The following is a 20,486-nucleotide window of genomic DNA, read 5'->3' on the forward strand; positions in this document are numbered from 1 at the left end:
AGCCGCTGATATAGCCCCCCAAATCCTCCCCTACTAGGTAGTACTTTGGATAAATTATCCACACAATCAACACAATTATCTTTGGAGTAACTTAAAAAATGAGCTGTCTAAAATATGGATGCATCTTGTTGGAATGAGTGCCTGCTAAAGCCCTTTAAAACAATCCTGATGAGAATTACGTACACCCTCACTTGAGGACAACAATCCCCTCGTTGTGCTTGAGAACTCCATCATGTTCAGCCATAACGACACTAGTGGAGAAAACGTTATATGTCACAACATAACATATCCGATTTCTAAAAAACCAAATTCGTATATCGCCAAAATTTTGAGCCTCAAAGCTGGGATGAGTAACTGATCCGACCCAATAGTGAACCGGATCAGTTAACAGAAATCAAATTCGATTTTCTGTTAACTGATCCGGTTCACTAAACCAGATCAATTTAGGTTTTATGCGCTATATAAGATGTAGCCATTTCCACATTTCCACCTATCCCTTGTTTAAAGCCCAAAAGACCCGCCCATTTCAATACCTCCTCCCCCCCTCTTACAACATCTCCCCCCGCTCTCTTACCACATCTCCCCTATCTCTTTCACCCCCCCCCCACTAAACCCCTAAAAAGTCGCCACCATCAACGCTCCTCCATCCCTCATCTTCTTTACTATCTCATCTTTCCTCTCTCATTCCCATAAACCCTAAAAAAACGCCACTGTCTCCTCCATCCATCATCCTCTTTCCTCTCTTATCTTCTCTCCTGAAAAAAGGCCACCATCAAGCGATTGTAGTTTTTTTAATTTTCGATTATATTTTGAAAACGCCACCATCATCTTCTCCAGATTTTCGATTGAATTTTTCTATAAATATGGAAGATTTGGCCGTCGGTAAGATCGTCGGAAACGACGTCAAAGTAGTCCCACTGGAGAAAGTAGAGGAGATGTATGAAAGATTGCGTTCCCGCCTTGAAGCAGCAGGAAATGATGGTGTCAAGGTTGATGTTATTCATGTAAGTTCGTGGACACTCTAGATTTATGTTCGTGTGTGTACTTCACTATTTAAATCAAACTAAGCCAAAGCAATTACCGGTGATTATGGAATGAACATGTAACACCCAACCCATTCGGAGTCGAGTCTATCGCCACCAATGCGCATCCAGGGCCAACAAATGTCCTCAATAACCAACACAAGTTCTTCCGACTCATTTTTTCCTCACTCATACACACCCCGAAAAACTTTTTAGGAGGTCACCCATCCCTGAGCTACTCCCAGCCAAGCACGCTTAACTATTGTTTAACAAAGGAAATGAGCTTTCTAAAAGAAAGATGTATCTTGTTGGAATGAGTAGCCTGCTAAATCTCGTTAAAATAATCATGAGGGGATATTACATACACACCTACTTAAGAACATCAACGCCCTCGTTGGGCCTCAGGACTTCAGATATTCGGCATACGACTCGTGGCTCGCCCGGCCTGAAGATTGATCGGTGGAGACTTCAGATATTCGGTCTGACGACCTCTAGGTCGCTCCTTATGACAATGCAGCCCCATAATCCTCCCCCACTAGGCGCCTGAGGACTACTAATTACGGCCTTAGGGTCGCCCCAACACGCGGTCGCAGGATTGCTCTGATACCATTTGTAACACCCGACCCATTCAAAGTCGAGTCTATTGCCACCAATCTTCATTCAGGGCCAACAACTGTCCTCAATAACCAACACAAGTTCTTCCGCGCATTTTGTCCTCACTCATGCGCCCCCCGAAAAACTTCCTAGGAGGTCCCCCATTCCTAGACTACTCCCAGCCAAGTACGCTTAACTATGGAGTAACTAAGGAAATGAGCTCTCTAAAAGAAAGATGCATCTTGTTGGAATGAGCAGTCTGCTAATTCCCTTTCAAGCAATCATGAAGAGCATTACAGAACAAATGTACAACAAGATGAAAACGCTTGAGTAATTTTCTCTCACCAAATCATCAACCACCAAGAACAGCGAACGATAGGGTTTGAGTTTTTGGATCTAGATTGTAATTTTTGAGTTTTCTTAGATCTATGGTTTAAGTTTGATTTTTGCTTTAATTTTCATTTTCATTTATTTTTTTCGTTTTATTATATTTGTTTTATTGTAAATTTATATTTTTCTGTACAAGTTTGTTATATTTTTGTTTTTGGGCTTTCTTAGATCTAGATTCTAAGTTTTTATATTTTATGTACAAGTTTGTTATATTTTATTTTTGAATTTTCTGTCTAAGTTTCATTTTTTTTATTTTGTGTATAAGTTTTGTTTTTTATGTATAGTATATATTTTTTGTATTTTGTTTATATGTGAAATTGTTGAAAATATTATATATGTAAAAACTGTTGTAAAAATTTTGGTTTTTAATTTCTGTATATGCATGTATATGAAAATATTGTGCAACTCAAATTTCGAGCTTCTGATTTTGTGATGATTGACATGTGAACATGGTGTATGCAAAGGAGGGTGACTATGTGAACCTGTGATGATGACGTGTCAATTCAAATTTTGTTTATGTTCTCCTATAGCTAGCTAATCCGGTTTTATTAGAATAGCGGATCAGTCACTTATTAACTAATTCAATTTTCTTAAAAAACCGAATTAGTATATTAAGCAACTGATTTGATTTTCGTAAAAATCGGATTAGTTAATAAGTAACTGATCTGATTTTCAATTGAATCAGTTGTTTTTTGCCTGCTGTTGTGGGCCCACCCGATTGGACCAAAACCTGATTTTTAATCCGATTTTGACTGGATCAGATGAGCTTTTTTCCACTAATGTGACCTATGGGTCGCCCACCCTCAAAATTAATCACATATTCGATCGCAACTGATGATATAGCCCCATAATTCTCCCTTACTAGGCTACTAACCTTATATTATATATCCACACGATCGGCACGCAGTCGCACAGTCGCTCTGATACCATTTGTAACACCTAACCCATATGGAGTCAAATCTATCGTAATTAATGCCCATAAAGGACTAATAACTGTCCTTAATAACCAACATAAGTTCTCCGGTGCATTTGTCCTTACTCATGTGCACTTGGAAAAACTTTGAAGGAGATCACCTATCCCTAGAGTACTCCCAGCCAAGCACGCTTAACTCTGGAGTAATTAGAAAATGAGATCCTTAAAAGAAAAATGCATCTCTTTGGAATGAGTAGTCTGCTAAATTGCTTTGAAGTAATCGTGAGGGGCATTACATATGATTTACTTATGCTCTTGCTAACATAATGGCCAAACCTCCTCTTGTACCTACATTAGGTCTGTAAATAAAAAGTGATTATGTGTTCATTATTGACAAATAGCACCATGCAACATCCCACTTTACTCGTTGTAACATTATTTATGTTGTTCAACAAGTGTTCTTATTAATGCACTTTGATCCTCCATAAATTTATGAATTTAAAAGTATATTTTAATAATTTAGAAAGTATTTATATAATTGTTTTACATATTATTTTAAAAAATTATTTAAAAAATTTGGCAATTTTGAAGTCAGAATAATTTAAAAATATAAAGTATCGATTGAAATAAAGTTTTATTTGATAAAATCATTTATGAAGAGGACAAATTAGTTAAATTTTATATATGAAAAATCACGGTCTGATGTGAATAGTTAAGTAAATAATATAAATTAAGTAAATAGGCGTATTATATGATAATTCATATTTTGTAAAGTCAACTCATATTTGATAATCTAAATTAAGTAAATCAACAATTTATATTTGTGTGGAATATTGGATTATATCTCAATCATGTGAAAGCTTTATACATATATAATTGGTAACGATTGGTTCTTGAAACTAATTTTATAATTATATCTTATTTCATTATTTTAATTACTGCTTCATGATTGTGGATCTTGAATGAGTAGGAAAATTATATCTTATAGCATTGGTTTATGATTAATTTATTCAACAGTGATATTAGTTGGTTAATTAAAGAAATTATTGGTTACTGAATCAACAGTGTATTCTATGATCAATATTATTATGATATTTTGTTAATTGTGTTGTAGTTTAATTTGCAGCCAAACATTGATTAATTAAGCTACTAATTACGTCAAGTGGAAAAGTATAAGTGATAAAACTCTAGAATGCTGCACATTAAGCGTATTGAAAAAGATAGGTTGGGGTACATGGTGGTTGCTAGACCATGGTTTTTCTTAGAACTGTTTGATGTTTATGTTGTTTAGATGATATCGATAGGTTTGATAGCACAACGTCATGTCTGTTGCCATGTTTTTTATAAGACTGTTTTTAGATGGATCGATCAGCATGTTTCATTGCTAATCCTAATTAATTATTTAATTAGTTAATTGAGTCAAGCGTATATATTCTGAGTCGATATAGTTATCTAAGCATTTATTATTTGTGTTGCATGTTATCTATTTTGTAATATCATGCTAGGTTGTTTATTTTGTTATTCTTTTAGATTGTATGTACTCGGCTTTGCTGATTATCCTTTATTGATCCTTTAATTATCCATATTTATCTTTACTAACTTTGGCGAGTAATCGCATGTATCAATTGGTCATACAAGTGTTTTTAGGTTGGAGATCATGATGCATCTGTGAGTGCTGATTGTTTAAGTTTCAACTACTTCATGCATGATTCGAATATTTATTGGTTTCAAAATGTGTGCCTTTTATAAGTATGAATGTTGGTTTGAATCTGATGTTGACTTTTAAATGTTGAATTTGGTTTGGTTTTGGTGGGCCATGATTAGTTCTAAGATGTAAGACTTTTACTTAACTTTTATTTTTTTAATGAAGTACTTTATGAATTTTCCACTATAAATTCTAAATAAACTGAACATCTTTGCACGTGGTTGTATTGCTTTAATAACTTTTGTTTTTAAAAGGATATAATCACTGGGATGTCATACTTATATGCACAACCCTTGAGAGCCTCACCTTGCTTATGTTAAGCACATTTGCACTATATTCATGGCACTCTAGAACTTGGATTGCACCTTCCGTCCTCACCTCCAACTCCAATATTGCACAGATCATACAGATTTAGGTGAATGTCCCACACTCATCACTCTACAACTGGGTATTGCATAATTATGGTGAGTAATGTGCTTTCCTGGTCTCTCAAATGACAAGCCATCTTGTGTCACTCTCGTGTCGAGGCCGAGTAGAGAGGCATGACTACGCAAATTATATCTTAAGTTGCATTATACCTTTTGCAAAGCCAAGTATTATCGTGATAACACCAGTATGATGTATCTCTCCACCATTCTAGTTCGGTAATAACACACTAAGCATGTATTGAGATAGACATGCATCGTATATATATCTTGTGAGTGCAACATATACCTCCTTTAGGATGTTATCATGTTCTAGCACTTTGCAATTCAAAATCAAGGGTGAAGTCAGGCTTGGTTTTGGAGGGTGCAATTTAATAAATAAAGAATTTTAAACATGGTTCTGAAGGAGAGCTAGTTTTCCAATAAAACAAGATACAACCATTGATTACCATTGATTTTCCTAAAAGCTCTGTTAGGGCCTGCAGGAGCCATGACCCTCTTAGGCCCCAACATAGCCTCGCCACTATTCAGAATCTTCTTTAACATCTAGTAAGCACTTCCAAGAAAGATCATGTATGTTCAATAGCTCAAGGTTGTTAAATTACTTCACCTAGAGCTTATCTTTCTTGAAAGATGCAACAAAAAGAGCTTACAAATTGTATAGTTTTAGTCCATCTAAAATTATGGATGTCTATCATATCCTTCAAGGGAAACTGATAGAGAATAAAATACTCTTTCGATATATATTGTTATAAGATATAATTTGTATAGTATTGCTTTAATATTATTAGGTTTCATGATCTAATTAGGACAATATGAAGATTATTACATAAATAATATGTTGCTGAGTTGTCATAAGACAGTTAGTTACTTCTCTCTCATATAAATAGCTTTTTCTCTCTCTCTTGTAATAACTGATTGGTTCGTTCTCTTCTTTCATCTAATAACAAACTCTATATTTTCTCTCGATTCTCTCACTAAACCTCAAGCTAGAGTTGCTTGATACACATGGTTTCAAAGCAGATTTTGACTCCTCGAATTTGTGATTTCTTCAAATTCTCTCATTTCTTCCATTGTTTTTTTTTTTTTTGTTTTTCCTTATTCGTTCCTGAGATTTAATATGCGAATTGGAGCTTCATCAACAATAGCGAATGAAGAGGAAGTATCGAATAATTCTCAAAATTATGGAAATCAAAGCAATGTAATTAATGCGTATAATGATCCTTATTACATTTCTAGTTCTGATCAAACAATCTATAAAGTAGTTGATGTGAATCTTTTTGGTAACAATTTCTCGAGCTGAAAACGCAATGTTAAGCGTGCTTTTATAGTTAAAAACAAATTAGGTTTTGTTGATGGTGAAATTGGAAAACCTCATGATCTTGACAAAGATTTTAATAGGTGGATGAGATGTGACTATTTAGTTACATGTCGGTTAATAAACTCTATGGATCCTGATATTGCTGAAAACTTCACATATGTTGATAATCCAGCAAAATTATGGTTAGAATTAGGAGAACAATATGATCAATCCAATGGTCCACGGATTTATCAGCTTAAAAAGGAATTAGATAAGCTCAGACAAGAGAATATGTCTATTGTTCTATATTTTGGCAAGCTGGAGAGATTTTGGGATGAATTGAAGCATTTACGAAGCTTTTTAGTATGTTCTTGTTGAACTTTGTCCAAATGTACATGCAATTTCTTAAAGAAATTGGTAGATTTTGAAGCTAAAGAAAAGTTGATGCAATTTCTTCTTGGATTGAATAGTGGCTTTGACAATGTTATTAGTAACATTTTAGCAATGGATCCTCTGCCATTGCCGGATGTTTTTATTTCGCCTACGCGGGATGAGCGCGTGTTAGATTTGACTACCCCACTGTAAAGGTTTTGTATTTAAAACGTTTTGAAATCTCCAACAATTCTTTAAAGGAAGAATCATAAACCTAATTGGATACTGGGAAATCGTAGTGACAAATTAGGGACTTATCCAATGTAGATTTCCCCGTCATGACTCCATAGATGGTCAAAGTGAACCAAAAATTGAGTTTCGAGGTGAGGGTACAACACAGTCAAGAACTATGTTGCCCATGTTGACCTCTACTAATTATCGATTTATTAAAGATCTTATGCCAAAGAATAATCATATAATATTTTTATACATCCTAAAAATAATTTAGTCTAGGTTGATTAAGGAAACACATAAAAGACTATTTTTTAGTGATCACTTGCTATTAGGCAATCAATATTATAGGGAACCTAACAAGTTTCCAAATTAATCTGATTAATATTAAAACAGTTTTTTAGGTCTTGATTAGCGAAAATAATATGTGGGTGATAAAAGCAATAAAGCAGGATACTCATATAATATGTATATAATGATCAAGCAGACATATAATAATATATAAATATAAATAAAAAAGAAAGGAAAAGGTTTAGAATATACAATAGAACGATTTTATATTAAATATCTACATCATGAAAGAAAGAGTTAGTAACTTCAATATAAAAATAATTAATTTATTCAAGGACTCTCAAGTTATACCATGGCTTGGGTCTGCAAGATTGAAAACCTTCGGGACAAGCAATCGTGAAGCCTGGAAATTTGAATGTATGAAAATTTAGATTGAGTGTAATTGTATTTGAAGGTATGAGTTTTGTAGGGAAGTTTTATAATGCATAGAAAGATTCGTAAGATATTCATCGAGTTTGAATTGTGTTAATGTGAGAAATTTGTCCTTAATCTGTACGAAAATCAGGCCTATTTATAGGAAAAACAGCGCTACCCCTCACGCACCAACTGTGTCTAATGCAGGATGATGTATCAGCATGACGCGACATTTCCAGTAAAAAGCGTACACGTGGCACGCATTTTTAGAAAGATAAGAAATAAATTTCACGCCTCAAGCAGAGACCTACTTCTGACGCAGGACTGTGAATGAGTCAGAAATCCATGTGCCAGTGCAAATTAGTGCACCTAGCACAGGTGGACAGAGCTATGCCTAACGCACAGACGTGCGCTACGTGCAGGTTGGTGCTGCGCACCAGTCTGGCTCCTGACGTGCCTTTGCCAGCTTTTTTTAAAACGCATTTAAAAGATTTATTTTATCCCCTAGTGGAAAAATAAGGAAGGGTTGCGCTAAAAAAGGCCCTTAGGGCTGCGCTTTTTGACAGCAGCCCTTCACTTTTTAAGTAGGCTTCTAAGTTAGAAGGGTTGCGCTTTTACCTAATAAGGGCAGCCCTTCCTACCAAAAAAAAAAAAAAAAATTTTTGACATTTTTTTACTCATATATTAATCTCACATTTTCTGAATTTTAACATTTGCATTAAACTTTAAAGTACACCATCCAAATCCAGAAGAGAAGAAATCATAGATCTACAATGCAACTAAACCAAAATATACAGAAGAGAAGAAATTATAGATCTACAATGCAACTAAACCCAAAACAAAACAAAAAGAACGAAACGAAAATGAAAAAAAAGGAACAAAAACTAATATACAGAAGAGAAGAAATCATATATCTGAAAATACAAGAACATTAATCAAAACAAAGATTTATTGATCTGAAAATACAAGAACATTAATCAAAAACTGCCTCCAAACATTGACCTAATAATGTTTAAATACATAAAACAAAACCCTAATACATAATTAAGGAAATAATAAAATTCAGAAATACTTAAAATGCCTATTTGGAGCCTTAAACGAACTCGGATGGCTTAAAAAGCCTATACATCACGGCAAATGCGTGAGTTTGACTCGTTGGCCCGTTTCGCTTCCGAAAAGGTATCACAATAGGCAATCGGACTCCGTCGGCATGTTTAGTGCAAATCATTTCAGGATTTTTGTCGCAAATGTTTATGGGAGTTTTTGAGAGAGAAGAGAGGATGAGAGAGTAGAGAGGATGAGAGAGAATGAGCAAAGGAATAATGAGGGACGTGAGAGAGGAGAGAGAATGAGGGATAATATATTTGACAAATCCCGCTTAATATTTGAAGCCCGCGAACTTGAATTTTTTAAATTTTTTTAAGAAGGGCTGCGCTTTTCTTCAAAAGCGCAGCCCTACTTAGTCAGAAGGGCTGCGCCTTTTATAAAAGTGCAGCCCTTCACTTAGTAGGGCTACGCTTTTAGAAAAAGCGCAGCCCTTCTGAAGTAAGAAGGGCTGCGCTTTTAGAAAAAGCGCAACCCTTCCTCCGCAGCCCTTCCTTTTTTTTCCCCTAGTGCCTATTCCTGCGTTTTTTTTTTTTTAAAAAAACTGCAGTAATAAGTTAATATTGTAATATTTTCTGTTTTTTCACATGGTTTAATATTTTTCTATATTATTTTAATATATTGCTACGGTTATTTCGAGAAACCGCAGCAATATGTTTGGTTAAATAGTCAAAATTAATTCAAAAAATTTCTGTTGAAACCATATTGCTGCGGTTTTCGGCCGAAACCGCAGCAATATGGTTATTTTATTTTATATTTTTTCTTTTCTTTTTTCGTGATATATTGCTGCATATGGGTAATATCACAGCAATATCACCGCATCAATAATCAATTATTCTACTAGTGGAGGTAGCCAGGGCCTTAATATTTCATGTATCTTTACCAACAAAATTATGGGGCGATTGTATCCTTACTGTCACATATCTTATTAATCATCTAGCTTCATTTATCTTAACTGGAAATATCCTGTTGAACTTCTCTATAATAAACCTCCTGATTACTCTATGCTCAAAGTGTTTGGCTGTTTGTGATATGCACATACTAGAACTAAAGACAAATTCCTACCTAGAGCATCTATATGTGTATTTCTTGGATACTCTTTTGGTCAGAAAGGTTACAACGTGTATGATTTGCAATCACACAAATATTTTGTATCCAGGGATGTTGTGTTTAGAGAACACATTTTTCCTTTCAAACACTTGATAACAAACTCAAATTTTTCTTCCAATCCTAGTCTTCCACTCATTTTCATCCATGATGATTTTCTGTTACCTAGCTAAATCTCTTGCACCTGACATTTCTCATATTGATAATTCACCTATTTTCACACCTAATGTCACATCTCATACTCTAGTTCAACCTTCTATCTCTAATCAATTTATTCCTCACTCACCTCAGTTTGATACTTCCAAGTCTGCCACTCTTTCTTCTTCTTCTATTTATTCTTTTGTCTCACATAGATCAATACTTGCTCCTCCTCCTAGACATTCCACGCGTCTTAGCAAACCTTCTGCTAAACTTCATGATTTTGTGTGTCCCACTATACCATCTTCTTCCACTTCTTTATCTTTTGCTGCTAATACACATTCTCATGTGATTGAACCTTCCACTTATTATCAAGCTTCTGTTTCTCCTGAATGGCAACTAGCAATGCAAAAAGAGTTAGATACCCTTGAAGCTAATTACTTCGGATTTACAATTGTTGCCTCAAGGTAAGAAGGCTATTGGCTCAAAATGTGTCTTTTAAGTCAAATACAATCCTGATGGGACTGTTGAGAGGTATAGGGCTGGGTTGGTAGTCGCTAAGTATCAATAGGTTGCTGGAGAAGACTTTACACATACCTTCTGATCTCCTGTTGCTAAACTAGCCACAGTCAGAATTCTTATTACTCTTGATACTGCCAAGCATTGGCCTTTATGTCAACTTGACATAAACAATGTTTTTTTACATGTTTTTTTTTTTGGATGAAGAGGTCTTTATGAAGCCACCATTAGGTTATAAGAAAGCTAAATATGGTGAGGTGTGTTGATTAAAGAGATCTATTTATGGCTCGAAGCAAGCTTCAAGACAATGGAATAAAGAATTGAGTAAACTCTTACTTAGTCTTGGTTTTACTCAATCAAAACAAGGCTATTCTCTCTTTACATGAATCCTTTATAATGGGTTCATTATTATACTAGTGTATGTGGATGACATGGTCTTAACAGGAACAAGTCAACCTCAGATTGATCAGATTAAATCTGCCTTAGACACGTCCTTTAATTTACTATAAAAGACTTGGGTTATATATGAAATACTTCTTGGGAATAGAAGTTCTTAGAAATGAATCTGGTACAGTTTTGAGTTAGAGGAAATGCATTTCAGACATCATTAAAGATATGAATTTGGAATCCATGAAACATGTTTCTTTCCATTACCTAAAGGGTTAGGTTTATTTATTAATGTTGGTGAGATTCTTGAAGAACCGAAGGTTTACAGGAAGCTTTTAGGGAGGTTGTTGTATTTGAATATCACCATGCCACATCTATCTTATGTTATTCAACACCTTAGTCAATTTTTGAGTTGTCCAAGGAAACCTCACCTCCAAGCAACAATGTATGTATTTACATATTTATATAGTACGTACAATCAACAAAGGGTTATTATATTCATCCTCCAGTGATCTCACATTGGCTGCTTACAGTTATGCTAACTGGAGTTCTTGCCAGTTTAGCAGTAGGTCACCAGTGCTATTGTGTCTTTCTTGGGACTCATTTGGTTTCTGGGAAAACTAAGGAACAAAGAAATGTGGGTAAATCTTTAATTATATCATAGCAGAATACAGGAGCATGTCCAGCACATCTTCTAAGGTAGTTTGGGTTGAAGGCTTTTTACAAGATTTGCAAGTTAATGTTAAGCTACATATTTATATGTTTTGTGATAATATGGCTAGTGAACACATGGCACAGAATCATGTGTTCCATGAGCGTACACAACACTTGAAGAGAAACTGCCACTATGTCGGAGAACAAGTGGAAGCTGGATTCTAAAGACTGCTCATGCTTAGAGCTCATTGCAGTTAGCTGATTTGCTTACAAAGCCTCTCACAATACCTCATCACCTTCATTTAGCTTCCAAGCTTGGCCTTGTTGATGAGCTGCCATCAAGTCCAGCTTGAAGGGGGGATATTAAGATTATTACATAAATAATACGGTTTTTTCACCAGATACCCCTGAGTTTTCAAAAAATTCACCTAGTATCCCCCATGTTTTCAAAATTCACAGGTACCCCTAAGTTTCAAACTCATACACTCAGATACCCTTAATGACTAACGACGTTAACCGCCGTTAATCTTAACCCCAACTAACCCCTAAATAAACCCTAATTAACCTAATTAAACACTAATTAACCTAATTAAACCCTAAAACCTAACTAACCCTAACTTAATTTCTAAATATAACTGTTACCCCCTCCCCCACCCTCCTACCACCTCTGTATCCCCCACCCCAGCAGCCGCTCCCCCACCCCCGTCGCGAGCCAGAACCCCACCCCTCCCCTACTCCCCGTCGCGAGCCCAGCCCCCACCCCTACCCCCATCATGAGCCCAACCCGCCACACCCTACCCCCCATCGCGAGCCCAACCCTCCACACCCTACCCCCCATTGTGAGCCCAACCCCTCACCCCCATCGCGAGCCAGAACTCCACCCCTCCCTTACCCCCCGTCGCAAGCCCAACCCCCCACTCTCCATCGCGAGCCCAGAACCCCACCCCTACCCCCTATCGCGATCCTAGAACCCGCCACCCCTCGTCGCGATCCCAGAACCCCACCCCTCCCCCTACTCCCTGTCGTGAGCAGCTTGTTCGGGTTACTCAACGAGACCTTGTTTGCAAATTCACCAAGAGATCTCGAAAATGGAAGGGGGGTGGTATTGTGGGAAGAGAAGGAGTAGGGGAGGGGGATGTTCCGAAATCGAGGGGGCTATGGTGGGGGAGGGTTGGGGGAAGTGGGTTTGGGCTGCGGCGGCACGGGGGTGGGGGAGGGGTGGTTAGGGTTATGTTTAGCGATTAGGGTTTGGGTAAAGGTTAAGATTAAGGTTAAAATTAGAGGTTAATTAGATTTAAAGCAGAAATTTAGGGTTAATGGCTAACGGCGGTTAACGCTGTTAGTCATTAAGAGCATTTGGTTGTATTTACAGAAAACTGGGGGTACCAGGTGACTTTTGAAAACATGGAGGGTACGAGGTGATTTTTGAAAACTCGGGGGTACTTGGTGAAAAAAACATAAATAATATGTTGCTGAGTTGTTATAAGAGAGTTAGTTACTTCAAATGTTACAACCTCTGATATATATAGTTTTCTCTCTCTCTCTTGTAAGAACTGATTGATTCATTCTTTTCTTTCATCTAATGAGAAACTCTATATTTTTCTCTCGTTTCTCTCTCTACACCTCAAGCTAGATTTGCTTCATTCATAGACAAATATCTTGTATGTTTCACTATAAATATGATCAAGAGTAAGCACTCCACAAGGAGTTTTCATAATATCCAACATAAACCTCCAGCTAAGGAACCTTTCCTAGAAGAGATAGTATATCTAGTGCACAAGTAAAATCCTGTAAATCCTCTCAAATTCCCCTTAGTACACTTTCTTAAGGCATGCTAACAATTTAAAATATACACTACTCAGTACTCACTACACCTTATGGATATTGAATTAAAATTAAAACCATAAGTTACGTGATTAATTTTGTAAACCACAAGTGTAGATGGGAGACAACCATTGAACACTTGAATATTGGCGACTACTATTACATCGTGCTATGCTGAACAATATCAATTTGTACTATAATTAATGTACATGTTTTTGTACTCAAAGCCTTTATAGTACTCCCAAAAGCATCTAGAACCTCTCATATCTTTAAACATTTTAGGGAAAATTCCTCAGGTACCCCTGAGATTTAGCGTAATTCCCAAATTACCCCCCACATTTGGGGAATTCCTCATATACCCCTGAGGTTTGTGTTTGGGCTTGAGATACCCTTACTATTGACGGAACCCTAACGCCGTTAGGTTTTCCCTCTCTCTCTCCTCAATTTTCTCTCTCCTCGCCTTCCCCCCACCCACTGCCAACCCCCTTCCCCCAGCCGACGGTCAACAGTCGGCGACCACGACCCACTTTGGTGCCTGCGACCCTACCCTCTTCCCTTCGCCGGCCAGAACAGCAGCACCCCCGGCGACCCCACCCTCTTCCCTTCGCCGACCAGAACAGCAGCACCCCCCAGCGAGCCCACCTCTTCCCTTCGCCGACCAGAACAACAGCACCCCCCAGCGAGCCCACCCTCTCCCTTTCCCCCACACTCGACACCCCACCCTAACCCTCCCTTTCCCCATTCTCGATTCCCCCACCCCACCCACCCCGACGCCACCCCCTCCTCCCTTTCCCCCTATCGAAAATGGCCCCCCTTTCGTGTCTTCTATCGTGACTCGACCCCCTCCCCTTTCCCACCCCAGATACGCCCCCCCAAACCCTATAACTTGCCCTCGAAACCATCCTAGGCACCAGCCTAGGTTGCTGTTATGCTATTCTGGCCGACACCAACGTCAGGATAAGGGTATCGAGTAGGGGAGTTAATGAGCCAGGGTGGTTCGCAAACTATTCGAGTTCGGCTCGGTCAAAGCTCGGCTCGAGAGGACTCGGCTCGAGTTCGGGATCGGCTCGAGACCTTAACGAGCCGAGCCTGAGCCTCCCTAAGTTCGGCTCGAGAGTTCGTGAACAAGCTCGAAAGTATTTTAGATATTTTTTATATAAGATATTATGTCCCACATCGTCATAGAAGGTGAACAACAACCTTATTTTCATTATAAAATCTTACTACCTGTCACTAAACTTCATTTTAAATTATGTCTTATTTGTATTATTGGACTATTTATAAAGTCTTTAATTATCTAGTTTAATTATTTTAAAATATTTATATAAACATTGAACACATTAAATCTAAGAAAAAAAAAATATTACAAAAAGGTGGCAGTAAAGAAAAAACAAACAAACTTGCATGCCTCTTTAAAAAAAAAAAAAAAAAATAGCATGCTACATTACAGTACCCTACAGCGTACAAAATTTCAATTGTCCCACATCCGTGAAGTGGAAAGTGTGATGGCAAGCTTTGTTATATGAAATTCCTGAAGTCCCACATTGGTGAGGAAGGAAAGGAAATAGTGAACCTGTTGTATTAAAAGGGCATGTGGATAAAGAGTGACAAACTTCAATAAAAGTTGGGCTTATTTATTAAATGGGCATGACCTGACTTTCATATTAGTTAAATCTTGGCAAAAGTATGTTGGGCTATAATTTTATTAAAAGCCTAACGAATAAAATTTTTGTTGAACTTCTTTTTAATATCTGAAAATTTTTGTTTTCGAGCCGAGCTCGAGTCGAGCTTGGGTTTGAGTCTTTCGAACTCGAGCCGAGCCTAGATTTTTAGGCTCGACGAGCTTCGAGCTCGAGCCGAGCTCAATCTCAAACATTTTCGAGCCGAGCCGAGCCGAGCCTGGACATGTTCGGTCTCGGTTCGGCTCGTTAACACCCTTAGTATCGAGAATGGGGAAGGGAGGGGGTAGGGTCGTCGGCGCCGGAGTGAGGGAGGGGGGTTTGCAGTAGGTGGCGGAATGGGAGGAGAGAGAAAATTGGGGATTGAGAGAGGGAAAACCTAACGGCGTTAGGATTTCGTCCATAGTAAGGGTATCTGAGGAATTCCCCAAATGTGGGGGTAATTTGGGAATTACACCAAACCTCAGGGGTACCTAAGAAATTTTCCCAACATTTTATATCCACATTATACATTTTGCTCATTTGGGTAAAATATGTGACAAACACGTACAAATAAACGTGCTTGATAGCTTGAGAGCACATAATTCTATGTGATCTCAATAACAGCTAAGAATTTACACTCCAGACTCAACATAAGAAAAGTAGATCAACTTATTAATATTGTTCAAGAACCTATATACAGGAGAATCTGATAGTATGATGCCATGTCCGTCCACCAACCCGACAAGCAGCAAAAATACTGCAATTATTAATGCTGTTTTTGCTTTCTTAAATGTCTACCATCATCTAGTAAGTTGCAAAATAGTACCTCAAAAACATCAACATGGAAAATAAAAAGATTAGTCCTATTATTGAGATAGCAAATCCCAACTGGGGAAATTGCTGATTTCTATACAGATTGGTTGCGTACTTTTGATCCCTTTCTATTTTCTCCTTCATGGCATTTGCAAGTTGGCAGCTATAGTTCAACGAAAATCTACTTTGCTAACAAGGTATCAAAGATCCTCCACATCCTTCGGACGAGAGCAGAAAGAGCCTGAAGGCTGAAGTATAGTCGACATGCCTTACATAATAGATATACTATATATGCTATTCCTACTATGCTGCTGCTGCTGCTACTGCGGCCGCCTTGTAATTTTTCATCTAAGTGCGTAATATCGCTTGATAACTGGATTGCTGATTTAGTTTAAACACTTGCATCTTGCTCGATTATCGCTCAGTATCTGATAAAAGGACAAGGACATAAAAATGGTTGATGAGACACCCAGGAACTATTTTGGTAGCTCATTTACCACTTATGAGAACTCTGCTCAAACTCAAGTTAGGAAACTATCGACATTTCACCCCTTGTTAGTTCTCTAATGTCGGGGAAAAGGCAGACTAACTTTTTCCTATTGATTGATATTGAATCAAATGTATATATGATTTTGTAGCAAGAAATTAGAAAAAAAAAAATCCTACTTACCTTGTGCTGGTTTTGAAGATTTTTTATATAATCAACAGCAAAATCCAGCATATCTGCCGTGTTGGTTTGCTGTCATAAAAGATAAAATTCATTAGGCTTTTAAAAATAAACACGTTCTTAAATTAGCAGCACGCTATACATGATCCAACCTTGTCCATATTCGGAACGAGTTCTTGCAATTTTCTCATACGTTCACTGATCCTGTTTCTTCTCATCTGAATCCAAAGACATGAATGTTATGCTGTTATCAACAATAATCAAAATTCCAAAAGTAATACTAGACTTACCCGCTCAGCAATACTTCTAGGGTGTGTTGCACAACCCCTTTTCGCTCTAACCTTACACGGAACCACATCTTGAAAATGCATCAACTTCTCCACAGCTGCCATCTCAGCTGAAGTCTTTGGCAAGCTCAAATGGTGTGATAATAAACCAGGGCGGTTCGCAAGACCACCATTCTAATGACGATTGAACAACAAAAGCAGAGAAGTATTATGAGATACACTCAAAAAAGGAACATCAAGAATTACACTTTTAAAGATATTAACCTCAGAAAGATGAGATGCATCTGAACCAGAATCATTCCAAGAAACAAAGGAGTATCCCGTGGGACTACTGTCAAACTCAGCATCAGTATCATGGTCTCTGAACTTCACTCCATCATCTGGACTTGTTTCCTTGACATTTTCATTCCCAAGCTCCGGAATCCGAGGCAAATGGCTCAGATTCAGCTTACTCGGGCGAGGACTAGATTCCCCATTAGCAGTGTTTCCTACTCTGAAGTTCCCAAGACCCATCATAATGGTGTACCCTATAAGTTGTTTATGAACAGCTTAGCAAACATTTTAATCTAAACACTATTCAATGTCCATAGTAACATATACAGTGCATTAATAAAGCAAAAATTACAGGTGGAAGCATGGAGTTTATGAACATACACATATAGATGAAAATTACACATACTTATATACATATGTTTCCCAATGTAATTGTACAATGATACATTGACCCTCATGACTAGCAAGTCTAATTGATCAGTATCACAAATTTGCTTATATCATGTCCTACCTTCTCCTCTCGATCACTCACAAAGTCACAACTCACAAGGGCGGGTATCCATCAAGGTCACCAACCATTACCCGAGTACCACATTTCTTCCACATGAGTTCAGCTGTTAAACGAAATTTTCTTGCAAACACAAGATCCAAAGATATCCCACCCGGCACCTTTCGCCACTACATATCCATGACAGAAGTACCCCATACAAAAAAAAAAAAAAAATCATGCTAAAAGTACCCCATACAATTGAAAACAAAATGACTATCTTATATGACAAACTAATGGAAGACCAATGCTTGGATAGTTGGATGGAATAAAGTCCATGGCAGACCGCCTGTTAGTTAGTTGTTAACTTGTTAGGATCACTTTGCACCTTAAAGAAAAAAGTTCTTCATGAAACAACGAAGAAGTAAATTCACAAGTCGATAGAACATAAAAAATTTCATCCCCTTCATGTTAATTTTCAAGCTATATATCCTCAGTGAACACATCTCTAACGCACCCTAATCAACCAAGGCAAATAAGTTCATTACCTTTTCAACATGGTTAACATAAGAGGAATGTCACCAAGATTTGTACAAGGGGCCAAAATAATTGATTACTAGGAAAGGTATGAAAAAGCAAAACATGTACGATGTTCAAAAGTACTAACATAAAATCAGCCAAATTTATTGAGCTCGCATTATAGGAAGTGAGACTTGTAGAGGTACCAACAACTACTTCTATAAAAAGTCACATTTGCCTTTTGCCGCCCGTCTATTATTAGTAACATCACATTTTGGATTTTTCTACGAGGTACCCTATATTTTTTTGGAATTTTACGTTATACTCCAACTTTTTAAAAAGTTTCACCTCACGTAAGACTTGTTTTATGATTTATTGCTTTCCATCTTTTTTTTAATTTGAGTAACCTAGAAGCTTGCTCTACTTTTGCCTCAAATATGCTAAATCTATCCACAAGATATTGCCAGGACAATCTGTACCATTTTCAACAGATCCTTTATTCGAACACCAAAAATAGCTTGTTACATCACAACATAACACAACCCCGATTTAGTAAAATTACTTTCATAATTATAACATTTAACCCCAACTTAAAAACTATTAACAATATAAATACTTCCTCCGTTCTACCAGAGATGTCTTGACCTAGTGGTTAAGATTGAGGTGCTGTCAGGTTCGAATCCCCCTCCCCTTCTTTGTACTTTGTACCGCATTCGTGGCTCAAATAGATAAAAAAAAAACTCCTCCGTTCTAAAATAAATAAAACTTTAAAATTCAAAAATAAAACACTGCTCCTCATACAATCCATTAAACCAACTAACTCAATTAAGGCACAATAACCGAGGTTGAGATGTACACAATCTTATCGAAAACATTTAACCAAGAACTCAATATAGAAACATAAATTAGTTTACAATATGAAAAAAGTTACCATTTTGGGTATTATTAAGATGATTGAAGAATCCAGCAGGAGAGCTATTCTGACGATTAAGATTCAAACCACAACTTCCTTGTCTCGTCGACGACAGATTGAAATCCATTGAATTAGTCCTTTCGATTGCTGATGACGAAGAAGACGAAATCTTTGGATATTGAGGAGGCAGCTTACTACTACTCTGTTCAACAACACCACCCACCATTTGAGCTGAATTTGAAACATACCCACTTTGAGAATTTAACCTCTGAGGTTTTCTCTCATATGAATCAAAACAATCATCATTCATTATTTTCTCAGAATTATTATTATCATGATTCTGAGTAAATTCATTGAACAAAGAACTTGGAGCAGAACGAAATCTCAATAACCCTGAAGTATTATTACTATTATTATTATTACTTTGATGATGATTATGATTCAGGAACTGGGTTTCTATATAAGAATCCATACTATATAAAAATAAGAAGACAATCTAAAAGAGGAAAGTATAGTTGCAAAGTTTTAAGTTTCTTTTTTGGGTAAAAATTAAGTAATAGAAGAATTAAGGAAGTAATAGAGGTTTCTATAATGAGGAAAAAAAGAGGGTAAAACTTAAAAAGATAAAACCAAACAAACAGTGATGGATCTAAGAGATTTGACTTGAAAAAAGAGGGAGAGGAGCACAAAGTTGACTTAGGTCAACGAAGTTTATCATAGGAAAAATAAAGGGTTGTTTGGTTTTTGGTTTAAGTTTTTAGAGAGAAGGAATAAACTTAAGGACAAAGTTAGATTTTTTGTGTACAACGAATCTAATCGCTAGATTTGGAATAGATAATGATAGGTAGAAATGAACAAAAATACATAAGAAGAAGAAAAAAGAAGAGAGATTTAAGGGTGTGTTTGGTTTTTCAATATTAGAGTTGCAGCAAAAAAAAGAAGGGGAGGAGAGAGAAGGCTGCGAGGTGGGCTCAAGAGGAGAGAGAAAGAGAAGAGGGTGGTGGGTTGATGAAAGTGATGACAATGAAGGAGACAGATACAGAAATGGTAAAAAAAAAATGGGGTTTATTATATAAAAGTGATTTTATAATGACTTTTACTTTGAAAATGTCTTTCCTAAAGAGGGAAGTATTACTACTTTTAATAACTTGCTCCACCAACATCAAATTCAAAGCATATCTTTTTATTTTTGCTGACACTTCTAAAGTCTTGCACACACACAGGCCACAGCACACCTTCATCCCGCCCGCCGCCCATGGCCATTGTTTTTTTCAGACTAGATTTTGTTATTTTATTTGATAGAAGATTTTTGTTATTTATTGACTTGATTTTACTATTGTTTTTCTTTTTTTCATTTTTACTATGGCTCCATTTAGAGATGACTAACCGTGCGGGCCAATTCAGCCCAACCCACCTCGTGGACCGTGTGGGTCGAGCCCGTAAAATGCCCGATCCAGCCCACCTCGAACCGTGAAA

At 37.0% G+C, this 20,486-nt stretch overlaps 1 protein-coding gene across 1 annotated transcript; it reads right to left on the reverse strand.

Annotated features, from left to right (window-relative positions):
* Positions 1-15,696: 15,696 nt before the first annotated feature.
* LOC104889247 (transcription factor bHLH130) lies at positions 15,697-20,113 on the reverse strand. The gene is made up of 6 exons (XM_010674425.4): positions 19,029-20,113; positions 17,083-17,345; positions 16,822-16,992; positions 16,684-16,749; positions 16,535-16,603; positions 15,697-16,292 (listed from the first exon to the last, which is right to left on the reverse strand). The coding sequence occupies exons 1-6, from the start codon at positions 19,480-19,482 to the stop codon at positions 16,251-16,253; spliced, it is 1,065 nt and encodes a 354-aa protein (XP_010672727.3). The 5' UTR covers positions 19,483-20,113; the 3' UTR covers positions 15,697-16,250.
* Between the last annotated feature and the right edge of the window lie 373 nt (positions 20,114-20,486).

The sequence above is a fragment of the Beta vulgaris genome, chromosome 3, assembly GCF_026745355.1.
Source record: "Beta vulgaris subsp. vulgaris cultivar EL10 chromosome 3, EL10.2, whole genome shotgun sequence".
Lineage (NCBI taxonomy): Eukaryota > Viridiplantae > Streptophyta > Magnoliopsida > Caryophyllales > Amaranthaceae > Beta > Beta vulgaris.